Source organism: Symphalangus syndactylus, chromosome 17 (genome assembly GCF_028878055.3).
Source record: "Symphalangus syndactylus isolate Jambi chromosome 17, NHGRI_mSymSyn1-v2.1_pri, whole genome shotgun sequence".
Taxonomy (NCBI): domain Eukaryota; kingdom Metazoa; phylum Chordata; class Mammalia; order Primates; family Hylobatidae; genus Symphalangus; species Symphalangus syndactylus.
The window spans coordinates 71,422,338-71,442,276 of NC_072439.2; the positions used below are offsets into that span (position 1 = coordinate 71,422,338).

The 19,939-nt window shown below is 38.9% G+C and overlaps 1 protein-coding gene across 7 annotated transcripts; it reads right to left on the bottom strand.

Moving 5' to 3' along the window:
- Positions 1-19,939, bottom strand: LRRC34 (leucine rich repeat containing 34). 7 transcript variants are annotated; one of them, XM_063621644.1, is made up of 11 exons: positions 19,805-19,939; positions 15,707-15,824; positions 14,874-14,995; positions 14,713-14,777; positions 14,131-14,214; positions 11,322-11,450; positions 7,969-8,064; positions 3,733-3,887; positions 3,202-3,357; positions 2,485-2,611; positions 1-841 (listed from the first exon to the last, which is right to left on the bottom strand). In XM_063621644.1, the coding sequence occupies exons 2-11, from the start codon at positions 15,778-15,780 to the stop codon at positions 638-640; spliced, it is 1,212 nt and encodes a 403-aa protein (XP_063477714.1). In that variant the 5' UTR covers positions 15,781-15,824; positions 19,805-19,939; the 3' UTR covers positions 1-637. The 7 variants fall into 7 exon arrangements, with proteins under 7 accessions (XP_063477714.1, XP_063477710.1, XP_063477711.1 ...); XM_063621640.1 differs by lacking the exon at positions 19,805-19,939 and adding an exon at positions 19,502-19,737 and having other exon boundaries at positions 11,322-11,447; XM_063621641.1 differs by lacking the exon at positions 19,805-19,939 and adding an exon at positions 19,502-19,736 and having other exon boundaries at positions 14,928-14,995.

A 19,939-nucleotide genomic window follows, 5' to 3' on the forward strand; every position in this document is an offset into this window, starting at 1 on the left:
TATACTGTATGCTTCCATTTATATAAAGGTCAAGAACAGGCAAAACTACTCTGTGGGGTTAGAAGTCAGGATAGTGGTTATCTATGAGATGAGAGTGGGAGAAGCTGGCAGCACTGACTTGTTGGGAAAGGGGTATGTATATGTTTATATATACTTGCCTGTATTTATGAAATTGTTATTAACATCTGTCTGTAACACGTAAATAGGATAGGTAGAATACTTTTTCAGCTTCTGAACTTTGAAACCCTTTGAAAGTCACTGATAATTTTCTACTACAAACCTTTTTATTGATACTACTTAATAACTTTCAGTGAGATACCTACAATGACCTTTACTTGCATGCTAGTTCACTACTTGGTTATATTTTCATTATAAAAAGAAATTTAGTCTAGTTCCTTGGCCTCTTTCTCCAGGGTTAGAATTTTAGCCTCTATATTGTAAAATTTCTTTTAAAAAATTACCCTACTCAGTTTTTCGCAATAGACAGTTATGCAAAGTTTAATACAGTTAAAAAGTTAGTATCTTTTACACATTTGAAAAAAGTGACTTGTTTTAATTTGTAAAAGAAAACAGGCTATAGAATATTAATCTCTGTGAAACAATAAGACAAATGTATGAAAATTATTTTAGAGCTTTTTCATGGCTGTTGACCTACTGGAACAAGAGCAAAACCTGCATTAGATGAGTGGTCATAAGATTCTCCATAAGTTGATGTCCAATAATAATGCTTTTTAAGGCCATTGGAGACTTCTGCAAGATATACGCGTCCATCTACCACAAATGGCTCCACATCTGTATTGTCTGGTTTTAGACAACCCATTTGAATTAAGTGTGAATATGCCTAGGATTTTTAAGAAAAGAAAAACTATATCATTAAAAAAAAATGTATTCAATTTACAGTGCTTAAGGAAATTTAAATATTCAAATTAGCTGTGCTAATTTGTAGTTTAAAATAAGATACTCTGAATAACATTGCTGAATTTTAATATTTTCCAGGTATTGTAGGTAGATTTTTATTCATTTAATTACACAGAATGAAATTATAATGTTGCAAAACTTATTTCTAACTTTTAATGTATTAGACATGTTTTGTCATTTTGTGACTCCTAGAGTTAATTTTCTATACTACCAATTTTGTGGACCAAAGCTCCTATGGTCAAAATTTTCAAGTCCCACGGATGTTCATAAATAGGAATAGGTAGGGGGGCTGGGTAGGAGGGCTATTGTATACATTCTTAAAAGTCTGCTGATAGCTAGTTACCCATTCCTCAGAAAAATTAAGGGAATCCCAGATTTGGACATACAATTATATAGAGTTCATGACCCCTCCCGAATCTAATCTACAGATTTAGGCTAAGAGAGACAATTCCATAGTATTGGATGCTGGCCTATTAATTATTTCTTCATTGTAGAATTTTTATACTTTCTTTTTTTTTTTTTTTGAGACAGAGTCTTGCCCTGTCACCAAGCTGGAGTGCAGTGGCACGATCTCGGCTCACTGCAACCTCTGCCTCCTGGGTTCAAGAGATTCTCCTGCCTCAGCCTCCCGAATAGCTGGGACTACAGGCTCCATGCACCACCACACCCAGCTAATTTTTGTACTTTTAGTAGAGACGGGGTTTCACCATGTTGGCCAGGATGGTCTTAATCTCTTGACCTCGTGATCCCCCCGCCTTGGCCTCCCAAAGTGCTGGGATAACAGGCATGAGCCATGATCCTTAGTATCTATGTAACAGAGCCATACAAACATGTTGAACTGGTTTGTCAATAAGGTTGGCATTATGGGGAAAGATGGAAATTTAGACATTAAAAGTCAAGTTGGTTTTTGCTTTAGCTTGTCATTCATCATTAGTTCCAGTTCCAGACCCAACTTATTCAGCTACTGGTGTGTAGAACCTAAAGAATTATGGATGTTTTTCTAAAAGTAAGGGTTGGTTTTTTTGGGAGGGTCGTTTAGACAACACTGTATGTTTTATTACTCTTTTTAGTGGTGGAATTTTTGTTAGTCCTTTTGCAAATTTTTTGAATTTTAACATCTGCTTTTTCCCCCTCATTCTTTCCAGATGAAAACTGTTACCATTATTTCTGTTTTGAAAGTAGTATCAAAGGCTGTCTATTTATGTGAGCAACATGCCAAATATTTTGATAGCTTGTACTCTATCTCTCCCATTCCATATTTTGGTATAATTATTAGGGAGCAGATCAGAAATTTTCCTACATCTGATCAATAATTATGATTTTTTTTAACCTTAGAGGAATTAGAACTGTGTCATTCAGTGACGTGTAATAGTAATACATAGTTTTAATATCTTTTGTTATTTCAACCACCAAACTCTGTAGTAGCTAATTTTAGGACTTATGTTAATTATCAAAACTGCAGTGTCTCACTGTGTAACCATTTCTGAGGCACCTGTAAATAATAACTGATGTTACAGAGATGATCCCAGAAAAAGCCTTCAGTGAAGGAAAAAACTTAAAACTTACTACACACGTAGCCTCATCAAATTTGTTTCCCCAAATGTAGATATGAGAGAAAGTGAGATTTGTTTTCATTGATTGTGAAAGTGCAACAAGTCCTTCTCCCTCTATGTTGTTGCTGACTACTGACAACCTGAAACCAATAGTTCCACAATAATATAAAAATTAGCAACATTTATTACAAACATTTTCTTGTGTAGTCTCAGCATTATTCTTCAGTATGTTGTAATGTAGTGGTAAAAATACTGACCATTTAATTCCTAAAATCCAAGAAACTTAGTTTTCTAATTAGATCCTTAAGGTACTTAGTAGAGCTAACTACATTTTGAAAGTTTCTGTTTTATATTATTCAGTAAATGTTTGGGTGGATAGCAGATATATTTTTCTGGATAAATGCATCCAAGTATCTTATTCTTTAGTTCATTCTTATTTTTAAAAGTCTTGATCATATTGAATGCTTCTGAGTTTTCTATTAGAATTCAGGATAAGTAATATAAGCAATACAGATTTTCTCATTAATTTGAAGGAATCGATAATAGAATCAGTCTAATTGTAAAAGACATTACATTTGAAAAATGTAACTGTTTACTGTAACTTAATACTATGTCAGTTTAGAAGCTGAGTTTTCATATTTCATCATAATCTTAAGAGTTAAGGGGATTGAGGTTAGTATTTAAAAATTTGCTTTTCTGTTATTTTGATTAAATATAAAACCATACTAACGCTTTAAGACTCCTGTTGTGTGAAGTGAGAGTTTCACTGAGATAGTTTGCGCCTGCATTTTCTATTCTGTTAAAGGAAAGATCTATTACTTCCAGGGTAGTGTTGCTTTTCAGTACATCAGCCAAATACACCATTCCATCATGAGTTATTTTGTTGCTGGCAAAGGAAAAATAGTTATATTTGAAAATATGAAATAGTGTTTTTATTCATAATGATAAGATGCTTGAAAACTTAAACAGTACTTTCTGTTTTAGTAAAGGTTTATTTTAATCACTTGATTTCCAAGAAAGTTAATGAAAATTCACCATAAAATATTGCTTTCATTCTTGTTTCCACAACTAAATTGCTCATTTATGTTACTAAAAGATAGCAGTATTAAATATTAAAGCTTAGGACAAAGGGTTGACAATTGGTTGCAGTTTCTAATCATTGGAAATAATGTCTAACAAAGTATCCCAAGTACCATGAATATTTATATAGATTATTCCCATTATTTAACTTTGAATTATTAATGTGTAAATTATCACTTACCAGCTGACATCAAGGTAGCGCAGGCTATTGTTCAGATACAGTGCATCACATAACTGTTGTATACCACTGTTTTTTATATCATGCTTACACATGTGTAGTGCAACAAGACAGTGATTTTCTTTCAACATGCGGCCTACATGGACTGTAGATTCTTCCTAAAAGTGGATAAAATCTTATTTCTAAAATATAATTTTGAAGTAGTACATGTTTATTTCAGACATACGCTGTTATTTAAATTAGCTTTTTAAAAAGATTATATTGGTTAAAACTGTTAGTCCACAATTTGCATTTGTTTGGTCTATCTTTAAAAAATTATCTTTGCCACAAATAATATTTTTTACCTTCTCAGAAGGTAAAATATAGTCACTATATTTTACAAGTGCCTGCTACCTAAGTGATGTAAAAGAGGCTGGTTAATTTGGTTTTTTTAAAAAACAATAATCAGTCATTTCAAAAGGAAAAAAAAAATTGGTCCCATCATGTATTGAGCATGTAATCCATCTTTCAAGTCTCTAAACCTTTCTTATACCTTCCATGTGTTCCTGAACTTTGCTCTTGATCTCTACTCTTGATGGTTTTCAGACAAAATACAAAGACATTTCCCAATCTTTATTTATTTTTATTTTTTTTTTTTTTTGAGACAGAGTCTTGCTCCGTCGCCCAGGTTGGAGTGCAGTGGCGCAATCTCCACTCACTGCAAGCACCGTCTCCTGGGTTCATGCCATTCTCCTGCCTCAGCCTCCTGAGTAGCTGGGACTACAGGCGCCCACCACCACACCCGACTAATTTTTTTGTATTTTTAGTAGAGACGGGGTTTCACCGTGTTAGCCAGGACGATCTCGATCTCCTGACCTCGTGATCCGCCCGCCTCGGCCTCCCAAAGTGCTGGGATTACAGGCTTGAGCCACCGTGCCCGGCCCCAATCTTCATTTTATATTAAGAATACACTCATTAACCCTGTGATATATCTGATCCTTCCCTTTATATTCATCTCAAATTCCTAAGAGGTTTTATTCTTATTCTCTGATGATCAGAAGACTTTTTTTTAAGTTCCACAATCTAGCTGCTTCTAGGTAAAAGATACATGGCATCAATGAAGATCTGAATACCAGGCATTTTAAGTTTTTAATAAAATCAAAGCATATTTTCAAAGGAATGGCCCAAAGTATTTTGTGACAAGAAGTACTCTTGCATGATTGCTGTATAACATAATAAGTTTTTTAGTCACTGGAAATGCTGATGATGAACATAGATAACTATATGTGTTCTTGTTATATAAAAAGGTACTTTGAAAAAAACTTTAAATGAAACCACATAGCAATAGCAGAAAGTACATGAGCTTTATAAAAATCAAATCTGTCAGATACTGGCTTTACCTTTTACTGGCTATATGACTTTGGGCAAATATTTTCATCTAGCTGAGTCTCAGTTTCCATTTTAGTAAAGTAGCTGAAATTATGCTTCCCTCACAGAAATAAGTTAACTAATAAAAGTACCTAGCACAAAATAAGTGTTCCATAAGCAGACTACAAAGCATTTATTATTGTTCAATATTCTGTAATTCCATATTTGCTGAAATTGCTTTGACACTGAAAAGATACACCCAAAGGAATGCTGTGTAGACTAAGATCTTTAAAAATGCAAGCCAACCATGCCAAAGGGATGCTATGTAGTCTAGGAACGTAAAAAAATGCAAACCAACCACTTAAGGGGTTCCACTATTGCTCTACCTAGTGCCAGGCACAGAGGACAAACTCAATATGTTTTTGTGTTTGGGCCTTGATTGCAGTTTTAGGCTACAAAGCTTGAAAGCAGGAGTATCCTAATTAAGGGAGGAACTATTGTCAGAAATAGTAAAGGGTTTTAGCCCCATTCACTGAGTTTGTGACTTGATTTGTCTAGAGTGGCACCTGGCATCGGTATTTTTCAAGCTCCCCAGATAATGCCAATGAGCATTAAAGGTGAAGTCCAACATCTTAACAGCTTTTTGTTATCCCATTCCTCCATGGTAATAAAACAGTAAAACCCATAAATGGAATAGATTTGCAGGTTTGTATTTGGGAACAGCAATTTAAGAGCAGAATAGTACCCTTGGGGATAGAGAAGGTAGTGGCTGTCCTGGAGAAGAACAGAACAGGCTAGCACCTAGCTGGCTGCCAGAAGCACCAGGCTGAGAGCAACAAGGGGGCCTGGGCTTTTAATAATAAGCATCCTCAGGTGGATTTAGGAATGACACCACTCAACATATTTTAAAAAGGGATCATGCTTATTATGTGATCTCCTATATATAAACATATTTCCACAGAGATAAAATCCAGAAATTTTTTATTTAGCCCTCAAATCTACTGTCATGTCCTCAATCTGAGAACCTCCCTACCACACTCACCTCCCCTGCTTTGATTCCGATTACCCTCCTTATGTCCCCATGGCACCCCGAGCATATCACTCTCCAGACTTGTCAAGCTCCCTCCACCTAGATGGAAAACTCACTGAAGACAAGTGCTATGTAATTTATTTGACTTTAATACCTCTAGCACCTCGCTAGCATTGTGTCTGGTTTAAGGTTGCATTCAAATATTCATGGTGTGAATGAATCATGAGTGAAGCAATTCACTGCATACCTACTTTGAGCTGTATTTTGCTAGTCTTTTAAGTATTTTTAAAATAGGAATCTATTTGAAGATTCTGAGGGTCTTGTTGAACAGATTGGATTTATGTACATGAAACAACGTGATGTAAAACCGCAAAAATTCTGGTACCGAAAAGTGCAGAGATAACTCAAAGGGAGAGATCTATGTAGGCAAAGAATGTAAAATACATTTCTGAATATGAGAATACTACTTTAAAAATATCCTTAATTCTCAGTTATTCATGCTAAGGGGGAACAATGAAGTAGATAATTTTAAATTATCTAAAGTGCTTTAATCATTTAAAAAGTTCAGAGTTTCGCTGGGCATGGTAGCTGATGCCTGTCATCCCAGCACTTTGGGAGGCCAAGGCAGGCAAATAGCTTGAGCTCAGGAGTTCAAGACCAGCCTGGCCAACATGACAAAACCCTGTCTATACCAAAAATACAAAAAAAATGAGCTGGGCATGGTGGTGCATACCTGTGGTCCCAGCCACTCAGGAAGCTGAGGTGGGAGGACCATTTGAGGCCAGGAGGTGGAGGCTGCCGTGAGCCGAGACCATGCCACCGCACTCCAGCCTGGGTGACAGAGTGAGACCTCATCTCAAAAAAAAATAAAATAAAGTTGAGAATTCAAACATTGACATTTGTTGATTGATTGATTGATTGATTGATTGAGATGAAGATGAAGTCTCGCTCTGTTGCCCAGGCTGGAGTGCAGTGGTGCGATCTCAGCTCACTGCAACCTCTGCTTCCTGGGTTCAAGCGATTCTCCTGCCTCAGCCTCCCAAGTAGCTAGGATTATAGGCACCTGCCACCATGCCTGGCTAATTTTTGTATTTTTAGTAGAGACTGGGTTTTGCCATGTTGGCCAGGCTGGTCTCAAACTCCTGACCTCAGGTGATCTGCCTGCCTCGGCCTCCCAAAGTGCTGGGATTACAGGTGTGAGCCACTGTGCCCAGCCAAACATTAAATTTTAAACACTGAACTTTATAAAGTGCTTTGACCATTTACTTTTCCTAATAGTTAGATATATGTTTTTGTTTATACCAATAATAACGTGAGTTCTTATTCTCTAGCTGTTTACAAGTGATAGGAGAAGAAAGCCACCCAGAAGGAGGAAGAAGTCATGAAAGTAGGAGCCACGTTTTTACTCATCTTTCTGTCTCCAGCAAGCAGCTTACTGCTTTTCACACACATTCTGCTTTTATTACTCATGATTTCAAAGGTGTAATGGTTCAGCCACATCAATGTAACAAACAGTTCACACTGGGCTCTTATAGTCTGGCCTTTAAAACCTTCACTATTTATGCTTTCATCTTAACTACTTTGACCCTCACAAGTTTACTCACTAAGAACTTGAGTTTCAAGAGAAAAGATGACATGTTTGCTGCTTAAATAAGTAATATCTAAAAGCATATTTAATTATAAACATCTTACCAAGAATTGATATAATTTTCGTTTAAACATTTTTATAAATAGTAGTTTACAAGATATAGTAAGTACATCTCTAAAAATACAGTGTATCCATGTACCTTGACATAAACTTATAGTAGTACCTTAGTTTTATTCATGTTGTTATATTAACTACCATCACTTTGAATACATACCTGTTCACCATACAGTATAGGTCGGTTTAGGTTTATTGCCTTAATTGCTTGGTTTCGAGTTAGTACTGTAGCAAATGCTATCACACTTTGCATTCCCTAAAAACAGGTAAATTCATTAAGGAAACAGACAAAGTATATAATAATCTCACTACATAAATATTTCAAGATCAGCTATCTGCATTCTGATAAAATTGTTTTTAAAATTTAAGCATTCCTTGCACTTTGAATTGTAAGTTGATCAAATTCAAAAATGAATTGTTACTGTATTTTTTTCTCTTGGCCCTAAAATCTATCTAAAACATGGCATGGGGAGTTTCTTAATGTTTCAGTGTCCATTTCCTGGGTGTTTCCCTCTAGGTTTTTATTCCTTACTCCTCAAGCTTCTATGTGGATCCCAGCTGGAGCTCATACTACTTATCCAACACACATCATTGTGCAAGCACTCTTTTATATTCATACTTTAAGTGTGTGTGTGGTGGGAAAAGGTTACCAATCACATTTTTCACAGATCCCATAGGCCTGTCTTGCGCTATCTGACTGGAAGGGCCTAGTCCCCCCATATCCGTGATGGACACCACCATGTACACCCAGCTGGTATGCCGGAAACCATGGGCTTCCTCTCACTCTGCCATTCCTCTTACCTTCCCATCCAGTTGATCACTAAGACTTACAGATTCTGCTGCCTCCAAAAGATGTCTCAAATTAGTCTGTTCCTGTCCATCTCTGTGGCCACCACCCCAGCCCAAGTCCTCCTCACCTCTCACCTGGACTACTAAGTGGTCAGATGGCTTCTTCTTGCCACCCTTTAATTCTGAACAGAGAAACCAGTGATCTAAAACCACCAATCAGATCATTACCCCTCAGCTTTTCCAGATTTCCATGATTTGCTTTTTCCATGATTTTCATTTATAATACAACCCCCACTTCTTCCCCTTACCCGTGACCCACAACCCACACAACTTTGCCATATCTGGCCTCCATAAGCTTCTCTACTTTTACTTCGAGGCACTCTTAACTTTGTCTGCTCAGCCATTCTGACTTCTCAGTTCTTAAAACCTGTGACACTTGCTATTTTATTATTCCATGTACCTCCCTCGTGATTTTTGCCATATCTCAGTATGCAAAATATTTAACACTGTTTTTGTTTTTATTTATTTTTTGAGATAGGGTCTCACTCTGTCGCCCAGGCTGGAGTGCAGTGGCACACTCAGCTCACTGCAGCCTTGACCTGCTGGGCTCCAGCAATCCTCCCACCTCAGCCTCCATAGTAGCTGGCATGCTTGGCTAATTTTTGTATTGTAGAGACGGTGTTTTCCCATGTTGCCAAGGCTGGTCTCAAACTCCTAGGCTCAGGCAATCTGCCTGCCTTGGCCTCCCAAAGTGCTGGGATTACAGGCTTGAGTCATCACGCCCAAACTTACTTTACGCCATTTACTTAATACTTTCCCATTAAATCAACTCACTTTTTCAATTATATTTATTTTAAAATAAAACTTTGTATCACTGCTATAAATGGAAAACCATAATCCCTTGAAACAAACAGAAAGCATCTGTAAAGATAAATATATGAGTATGAAAATTACCTCACTCTGCACCAAGAATGCTACCCATGCCACACTTAGGGAAGCACTATCTTAATGTCTGTGCATGCTGGATGCTCTGCCTGGAAGGTTCTGACATGGACACTCTCCATGAGTTTTTTCTCATCCTTCATAACTCGTAAATATTACCTTAGTAATATAAGTCTTAGGCGACCATCCTGTAGCAGAATTACTTCTCCCCATTATCAGAGTACTCAGTCATTTTTGTAGCACTTTCCTCTTATTTCTTCATTGATGTTTTCCCAACGAAAATACAAGTTTCATAAGGGCAGAGGCAGAGGCCATATGATTCACTGTTGTATCCTTAGTATCCAGCACAATGGTATGTGGAGATGATCAGTACCGAATTAATGTTTTCCCAGAACCACACTGGCTGCATCTACCACCTTAAAAAGTTAATCTTGGCCAGGCGCTGTGGCTCACGCCTGTAATCCCAGCACTTTGGGAGGCCGAGGCAGGTGGATCACCTGAGGTCGGGAGTTTGAGACCAGCCTAGCCAACATCATGAAACCCCGTCTCTACTAAAAATACAAAAAAATATTAGCTGGGCATGGTGGCAGGCACCTGTAATCCCAGCTACTCAGGAAGCTGAGGCAGGAGAATTGCTTGAACCCAGGAGGTGGAGGTTGCAGTGAGCCAAGATCACGCCATTGCACTCCAGCCTGGGTGACAAGAGTGAGACTTTGTCTCCAAAAAAGTTAATCCTTCAGAATCTATTATACCAGAAAGCCCCCTGGCCCATCTTATTTTCATGTCACATTGATTAACCTGAGGCTATACAACAGGTTCCCAAGAGTAGGCCTAAAGATTTGAAAGCATGTCAGAGAAAGTGAAGCCTGGAATTTGAAGACATGCAAAAAAACACATTTTTCACTATCAGGCCAGGTGAAGGTTCAAAGCAACTTTTATCTTTTTTAATAATTTTTAGAGACAGGGTCTTACCATGTTGCCCATGCTGGAGTACAGTGGATGTTCACAGGCACGGTTGTAGTAAACTGTATCCTCAAACCCCTGGGCTCAAGAGATTCTCCCACTTCAGCCTCCTGAATAGCTGGGACTACAGGTGCATGTCATGTCACCCAGCTTCAGAGCAGCTTTTAGCATCGTCATTTTAAGTTTTTGTGCTACAATATAAGTAACTACTAAAAATATTTTATTTTTGTTTTGAGGCAGAGTCTCACTCTGTTGCCCAGGGGCTGGAGTGCAACTCACTGCAGCCTCCGCCTCCCGGTTTAAGCAATTCTCTTGCCTCAGCCTCCTGAGTAACTGGGATTACAGGCTTCCACCACCAGGTCCCGACTAATTTTTGTATTTTTAGTAGAGACGGGGTTTCACCATGTTGGCCAGGCTGGTCTTGGACTCCTCACCTCAGGTGATCCACCTGCCTCGGCCTCCCAAAGTGCTGGGATTATAGGCGTGAGCCACCGCACCCAGCCTAAAATGTATTTTCAAAAGTAAAAAATTTATATGAATAAATATTTGTTTAATTAAAGTGAACATGATCTTTTTCTAAAAATTCCATACAGTTTAAGATGAGTTATATAGATGGAAGTTTAGGAATATTTTTATTAAGTATTTTTCTATGTTATTTACTATAGTCTCATAATAATCTGCACTATTATGTCTAGGGGAAAAATACCTTTTCTCTGATATTAGACATAAGAGGCAAAATTAATCATTCATAAGACTCTCATTTAGCTGTTCTCTAATGACCCACTATCTGGATGATTTTCTCATAACCAATTTACTCACCAGATCACAGTCACCCAGATCTAATTTCTCTAAGGATGAATTAATTTGCAGCATTGCAGCAAAAAACATTCCACCTTTATTTTCAATTTTGTTTCCAGTCATTCTTAGGTATTTCAGAGTCTGATTCTTCTGAAAAGGAAAAAAATTTATTTAATAATTTTTAATCCACAGAATTCTATACATTACATGAATTAGGAGACTATATTACTATTTGCAGACTCCAATTTTCATGGAGATAGAACACAATATATTCCTTTTTTTTTTTTTTTTTTTTTTTTGAGACGGAGTCTCGCTCTGTCGCCCAGGCTGGAGTGCAGTGGTGTGATCTTGGCTCACTGCAAACTCCGCCTTCTGGGTTCACAGCATTCTCCTGCCTCAGCCTCCTAAGTAGCTGGGACTACAGGCACCCGCCACCACGCCTGGCTAATTTTTTTCTGTATTTTTAGTAGAGACAGGGTTTCACCGTGTTAGCCAGGATGGTCTTGATCTCCTGACCTCGTGATCTTCCCAGCTTGGCCTCCCAAAGTGCTGGGATTACAGGCGTGAGCCACTGTGCCCGGCCAGAACAGGATATATTCCTTAAAGGTAACATTCAATCTACCATAATAGATAAAAATCTAGTTTAACAGTTGAGTAGAAAGAATGCCCAAGAAAGAGATGCCCAAGCAATAACCAGTAAATAAGACATATATTAATAAACTTTGACTGGAAAAATCTGTAAATGTATCTTATGAAAATTATAGCACTTCACTTTTTTAAACTGAGGTGAAATTCACATAACATAAAACTGACGATTTTTAAGTATTACAATTCAGTAGCATTTAGTACATTCACAATATTGTGCAGTCATCACTTGTAGCTAGTTCCAAAACATTTTCATCATCCCCGAAGCCGGTCCTATACCATTAACCAGTCACTCCCCATTCCTCCTATATCACTTTTAAAGTAATATAATTTGATAAATATTTCACAAAATTACAGACATTTCATCATTCTAATGAGTAACTATTAGGACATATAATAGTGTAAATAATTATCACAATTCAAACCCCTCTGTGATCAGGAAGAAGAAAAGGATGTCCTCTCACCACTTCTATTTAACATTGTACTGGAGGTTCTAGCCAGAGCAATTAGCCAAGAAAAACAAAAAGAAAAACCATACAAATTGGAAATGAAGTGAAACTCTGTTTGTATGTGACACCATCTTGCATAGGGAAAATCCTAAGGATTCCACCAAAAAAACCTGTTAGAACTAACACAAGAGTTCAGCAACATAGCAGGACACAAGATCAATATACAAAAACAGCTGTATTTCCATATGCTAACAATGAACAACCTAAAAATTAAATTAAGAACAACAATTCCACTTACAATAGCATTAAAAAAAGTTAGGAATAAATTTAACAAAAGAAATGTAAGATTTGCACATTGAAAACTACAGAGCATTGCTGAAAGAAATGAAAGGCCTTAAATAAATGAAACATCTTATGTTCAAGGTTTGGAAGACTTAAGATGGCAATACTCCCCAAGTTGATCTACAGATTTACTGTAATTCCTATTAAAATCCCAGCTGCTGGCCGGGTGAAGTGGCTCATGCCTGTAATCCCAGCACCTTGGGAGGCCGAGGTGGGCAGATCATCTGAGGTTGGGAGTTTGAGACTAGCCTGACCAACGTGGAGAAACCCTGTCTCTACTAAAAATACAAAATTAGCCGGGCATGGTGGTGCATGCCTATAATCCCAGCTACTCGGGAGGCTGAGGCAGGAGAATTGCTTGAACCTAGGAGGCGGAGGTTGTGGTGAGCCAAAATCGCGCCATTGCACTCCGGCCCGGGCAACGAGCAAAACTCTATCTCAAAAAAAAAAAATCCCAGCTGCTTTTCTTGCAGAAATTGATTAACTGACCTAAAATTCATATGGAAATGCAAGGGACACAGAAGAGCCAACACAATCTTGAAAAAAGAACAAGGACACACTTCTTGATTTCAAAACCTACTACAAAGCTATAGTAATCAAGATAGTGTGGTACTGGCATAAGGATAGACATATAGATTAAAAGAATAGAATTGAGAGTACAGAAATAAACTCCTGTAATGATGGTTAACTGATGTTTGGACAAAACTGTCAAGACAGTTCAATGGGAGAAAGAATAGTCTTTTAACAAATGGTGTTAGGACACGTGGATATACACATGCAAAAGAATAAAGTTGGACTCCCACCTCATACCATATTCAAAAATTAAAATGGATCAAAGAATTAAAGAGTTAAAACTGTAAAACTCTTAAAAAAACATAAATCTTTGTGACTGGGTTTTCAAGATTAACCTTGAAAACATTAAGCCAGTCACAAAAGGCCACATATTGTATGATTCTGTTTATATGAAATGTCCACAATAGGCAAATATATAGAGAGATGAAGTAGGTTAGTGACTGCCAGGGGCTGGAGAGTAGGGGGTGGAAAAGATGGAGAGGGATTGCTAATGAGTTAAGGGCTTTTCTTTTTGGGGTGATAAGAATGTTTTAAAAATAGTGATAGTAGTGATACTTGCACATCTCTGTGAATATATTAATACTTAACCACTGAAGACTTTCAAAGGGTAGATTTTTGTATATGAGTTAAGTCTTAGTAAAACTATGACTTCAGAAGTGTTCATGCAATGTCTACACTTGAATAAATTAAAGTATAATAAAAAATATACATTCCTACAATATTAAAATAAGTTCACTTCAACATTGGACACTGTTGGTTCCAAGCTATCAGAAGTTAGAATTTCCAAATAAAATGTTAGTTTGAAGTACATAAATGCTTACATGCAGCACTTTAGCAATCAATTCTCCACCTTCAGGCCCAATATCATTAAACATGAGGTTTAAGTAAATGAGATTAAGTTGTTTCTATAAGAGAAAGGAAGCTATTACACATTATTATTATTGGAAATTGGTCAATTTTACATACATGTATATACATACACACATACAGTATATACTTTATTTGAACAAGTGTTTTCCTCCAAAGAAAATCTTTATAACCAAGAAAAACTGTATCCTAGCAAAAACAACTACATTAAGGAAAAAAAAATCATTCTCATGTAATCAAAATATAATTACAATATAAATGAAAGAAAAAACGATATTTAGTTTTGATCAATCTGAAAGATGGATGTGGTGTATATATTTAATCATGGTGTACAAGTTTGCAAAAGATAACTCAGGAGCTCTAGCTACTGGCTCCATTGAGACCAAATCCACAGTGGGTTTCTAGTATATTTCAAGCGTTCTAGCACAGAGTTGGGACCCTTGACATCAGGTAAAACTAGTGTTTTATGTGTGTGTCATTAGACTAATTGGTTTCATTGTAAATGGAACTAAGGACATTTTGTAGTAAAATAATACCTGAAGCAGTTTCGTAGCATAGTACGCACCAACATCACATAGAAGGTTATATCCAACATCCAGACCTGAAGCACAGATGAATAGAAGCTGATATTCATTATAAAGAATACTTAAATTAGATCAATGAAAAGCAGGAGGTATTGATTCTTATGGAAACATACCATTAATATACAGACAATTCTTTAAAATTTTGGAAAGAATCCAAAAATCTTCACCTGTAACTCTTTCTACTGGCACTAAGCGGTTGTTACCAGCAATGTTTAATGTGATTCCTGCTGCTAGCCTGTTAAAATACAAAAAAAACAAAAACAAAAAACAAAAAAAAGATTTTGAAATACAAACCCAGTAAAGAAGTAAAAGTATGTTTCCTTCATGTATAAATAGTCATATCACAGATAACATTTACTGGAAGCAAGCATATAAGTAGACTTATACAGTATATTTATACCGGGTAACTTAAAACTACTGAACATTCTGCAGACTGCAAAGTGCTTTAAAAGATTCCATATATTTCTCTCTCTCACACACACTCACACTCACACAAACAGTATCCCCACTTTATAGATAACAATACTGAAAACTTCAATGATTTGCTTAGACTCACCCAGCTCAGGTTAGGGGCGGTGGCTCACGCCTGTAATCCCAGCACTTTGGGAGGCCAAGGTGGGCGGGTCGCCTGAGGTCAGGAGTTCGAGACCAGCCTGGCCAACATGGTGAAACCCTGTCTCTACTAAAAATACAAAAATTAGACGGGCATGATGGCGAGCACCTGTAATCCCAGCTACTCAGGAGGCTGAGGCAGGAGAATTGCTTGAACCCAGGAGGCTGAGTTTGCAGTGAGCCGAGATCACGCCACTGCACTCTAGCCTGGGCAACAGAGGGAGACACCATCTCAGAAAAAAAAAAAAAAGATTCACCCCACCCACAGAAGTTAAAAGTCACTCTGGAGTAAATATATAGATTTATATATTAAATTTGTATTTGTCTTTCTTACCCCTTTTTAATTTCTTCATCCACTTTTTGAAGTATATGCAATATAAAAGGATTAATTTTCTGGGATTTTTCCATACACAGATTAGAATAATGTTCCTGGAGACCAGATTCTGGAGATTCTGAAAAATATATGCATCCTCTATCACATATAAATTATTCTAGAAGCTTTAAAAAAACCATAAAAACTACCTCTTTCAAATATATGAGTTGTATGTGTGTATAGTGGGGGTAGGGAAGAAAAGGAAACAGAATTAAGGTTAGAAAAAGAGAAGAGAAATAAAAATAATGAATGGGCGAGATCATTAAAATGCTGTTTGGAGAACTAGGGCCATTGAAGCACCCACTGAGGCTTGGCAGACACTGGCTCAAGTGAGCACCCTACGATGGAAGTGACATAAAGGGAGAACTAAGCTGCATTATGTGCCAGGCCTGGTAGCTGAGGAAAATGACTTCCAAAGAAATGGTATATTTTGTCCAAAACCATGCAGCTAATAAGGGCAGAGTGCAGAATCAAACTGATTCCAAAACCTCTTTCCACTGTGCCCTATTGGGTTACAGTGACTCAATGTTTCTTTCCTTTTTTTTTTTTTTCAATTCAGTATCTCAGCATCCACCAGAGGAAAAGTTTTCTTCAAATAGCTTCATATAAAAACAATTTTATCTAATAACCTAACTCAAAAGGGATCTGAAAAAGCACCTACTCCCACAAGCTTCTTGGATACCCTCTACACCATCCCAAGTTTGAATGTAACTGTCGGTTCTTCATACCAAATCGAGGCCTGGCTCACAGAAGCTCTTCTACCCAGCTTTCCATTTCCTCTTTCTAAAGGTGACTTTTCCCTAAGTTCTTAAGAAGATAGAAACAAAGCAGGAGTTGAGATCTCCTTTCTGTTATACATGCAGCTTTCCTTAATGACCTTACTGTTTTCAGTAATACCTCAAAAGCATCTTCTGCAAGGCCTACATCTTCTGGGGTGGAAGTTATGCTGTTACTTTTCTTAGAAGCACAGGCCATTGTCTTTGTTTTCTATACTTCTACCTTTTGTGGATGTCTTTTAAAAATTTGTGCACAGAGATCTCATTGCTCAACCAGCCTAGCTTTTTAGGAGCTGGCTTCTCTTCTAGGTCTCTACATCTCAGAAACGTTGTTTACTGAGTGTCCTTTGCACTCTGAAGAATAATGAGTTTGCTAAACGGATCTGCAGAACAAGATTTAATGTGAGGAACATTATATTTCAGATGAAAGCAAACAAAATTTTCTTATAGTTTTTAATAACCTTTTTTAAAATAAATTTAATATACTTATTCCAGACAATTTGGAAATTTCTTTTTTTTTTTTTTTTTTTTTGAGATAGGTTCTCGATCTGCCACCCAGGCTGGAGAGCAGGAGTGCAATCTCGGCTCACTGCAACCTCTGCCTCCCGGGTTCAAGCGATTCTCCTGCCTCAGCCTCCCAAGTAGCTGGGACTGCAGGCACACGCCACCACACCCAGCTATAAAGACGGGGTTTCACCATGTTGGCCAGGCTGGTCTCAAACTCCTGACCTCAAGTGATCAGCCTGCCTCAGCCTCCCAAAGTGCTGGGATTACAGGTGAGCCACTGCGCCCGACGGGAAATTTCTAACATTTAAAAAAAAATACATGTTAATCTGCAATCCCACTGCGAAAGAACAACCACAATTGAGGTCTAGGCATACATACTTCCTATAGTTTTTCTTTTATATGCATATTAAGTATTTTTTAAACAAAATTGGTATCTTTGGATATAATTTTATATGCTGTTTTTTTCAATTAACATTATATTGTAAGCAGTTTTCCCATGTCACTATTCTCTGAAAATTTTAAATAGCATAATTTCTGTCATGTGGATAGATGTACGTATTGAAAAAGCTTCACCTATTTTAGAAAATTTTCATGTATTTAAATGATATTGTAGCACAATATTTCCCAAACTGTATTTTGTGGAATATTCATGTTCTACAGGATGATCAAAGGTGTTCCAAATAAAATAGGTTTTATTATCAAGTAAGTTTGAGAAGTGCTAAAATAAACAAAACTATACACAGACACAACACTTCTCAGGGCATTTAAAACGTGCACACTCTTCAAACTGTTAAGTTTGAGAATAGGGAGGATAAGAATGCTGCATTTCCGGCCGGGCGCAGTGGCTCATGCCTGTAATCCCAGCACTTTGGGAAGCTGAGGCGGGCAGATCACTTGAGGCCAGGAGTTCGAGACCAGCCTGGCCAACATGGTGAAACCCTATCTCTACCAAAAAATACAGAAATTAGCTGGTATGGTGGCAGGTGCCTGTAGTCCCAGCTACTTGGGAGGCTGAGGCGACAGAATCGCTTGAACGCGGGAGGTGGAGCTTGCAAGGTTGCAGTGAGCAGAGATCGCGCCACTGCACTCCAGCCTGGGAGACAGAGGAGACTCCATCTCAAAAACAAAACAAAACAAAACAAAAAACAAAAACCTCACTTGGAAAGCAATCTAGAAAATGCTGCTTTAGCGTCCTCCCCAGGAAACAAAGCAAGTAGATCCCCAATAGAAGTTGGAGCTGGGCTCCCACTGGGCTTCTTTCTTCCCTACTCTCTTCCTTGGTATTAAGAGAAGGAGTGCCCTGAGAATCTCCGAGATTCAGCGCTGCCCGCACCACAACCAAGGCACAGAAATGTGTCAGACTACAATTCATTTTCGCGAAGGCATGAAGGAATCTTCATGAAGATTCATGCCTTCATGAAGATTCATGAATACGAGCTAAATACAGCTAAACAAAGTTATGGAAATATTCTTATTTAACTAGCTAGCCATAGATTTACAGTATTTAAAAGTTTCTGCTACCCTTCCTTTGATTTAAAATTCACCTATGTATTTTGTATGCCAGGATTTTGTGGCAGCAATGAATTTATTTCCTATACTGTATTCATATTAGAAGGAAAACAGCCTTCAAATTGTAAGGCAAAAACTAGGAAATAACCCAGCTACGCAGGAAAATGTCAAGAACCTAACCCAAATTTCATTTTTTCATCCACGCCTCTGGCAGCACGTTTTACAATTTCCAGAGAAAAGACTTACTTAGGAGGTAGATCCCTCCAAAACATGCTTTTCTATACTTAGCCAAGCACTGGGAAATCTAAGCGATGAGCATGAGCCAGAACGTGGGTGCCCTATCCAGAATCCGCAGTGTGTACATTTGAACAAGTTGTTATCCCAGCTTAAATTTCCTCTCATGCTAAAGGCAGAGCCTAACACTGCCCATCTCCTGGATGCAGTGTTATTAAGCCAGCCTCCGAACACAGTTCCGTATCCACAAACAGACTTTAAAACAAGCATATAAAACGGAAATGGCGGGTAGGGGGTGGCCGTTCAGGGTATGTGCTTAACTTGCTAACAATCATTCATGGGCGCAGAAATATTTACAACGGAGATAGTACAGAGGTGCAAAGTCAGAAACGGTATCAAGACCCTCATGCCCCCCTGTGACCTGCTCTCTGGGACTTTCACAAAAAGGGGGCTGAGAAGAGTCCCCCAGCCAACCCCTCCCGGAGACCCTGAGAGCACGGCGACAGGCACCGTCTGCACAACCTATCGCGCAAAGGGCGGACCCACGCGGCAACCGGGGACTCCTCTTCTGCCCTCGTTTCGGGGCGCCCCAAACCTCTGGCCACAGCTGGGGTTCCGCCGCGCCGCCTTGGGCTGGCGGGCTGCTGAGAGGACTCCGGCCGTGCGACCCCGGCGTCCCTCGCGCGTTTCGTCTGGGCCAGGCCGCGCAGACGTGCTCCCTACTTCTTACCGCGCTGGACCGCCAGGGCCGCGCCCGGAGTACGGGCCTGAGTGGAGGCCCAAGCCGGGGACCTGGCCGGCGCACGGACGGCCTCCCGGGGGCTCCCCATGCTCCTCTCACCCACTGGCCGCGGCGGCTGCGCTGCCATGGCGACCGCGCGCGCGCTTACAGTCCGCCTGCGGCTGTGAGGCGGCTACAGGAGCCCTGGCGCCAGCCTGCTTCGAGTCCCGCTAGCTGTGCCTGCCCCGGCCCTGAGGCCTGACTGCTAAGGCAGTGACCGCCAACTCTGTGGAGGTCCTCTGTCACCCTGACCTGGTTAAAGGCAGCCTGAGGGAGGGCGTCCTGGCTCCTTTGCAGGGAGGAGTTCCCGAGGTTTGAGGGGCTCCGCTGCTGAGCTAGGGCTGGGGCTACAAAGAAGATTATGACAAAGCCCGCTCCTGCGAAGTG

What these genes read in the sequence shown, in the direction of transcription:
- LRRC34 (XM_063621639.1), bottom strand. Translation starts at nt 19,640, where the DNA reads ATGGCAGCGCAGCCGCCGCGGCCAGTGGGTGAGAGGAGCATGGGGAGC. An exon ending in TGATTGCTAAAGTGCTGCAT is followed by an intron (nt 11,451 to 14,130) that starts GTAAGCATTTAT and finishes TTTCCTTTTCAG; the next exon opens with AAGAATCAGACTCTGAAATA. An exon ending in ATCTGGGTGACTGTGATCTG is followed by an intron (nt 8,065 to 11,321) that starts GTGAGTAAATTG and finishes ACCTGTTTTTAG; the next exon opens with GGAATGCAAAGTGTGATAGC.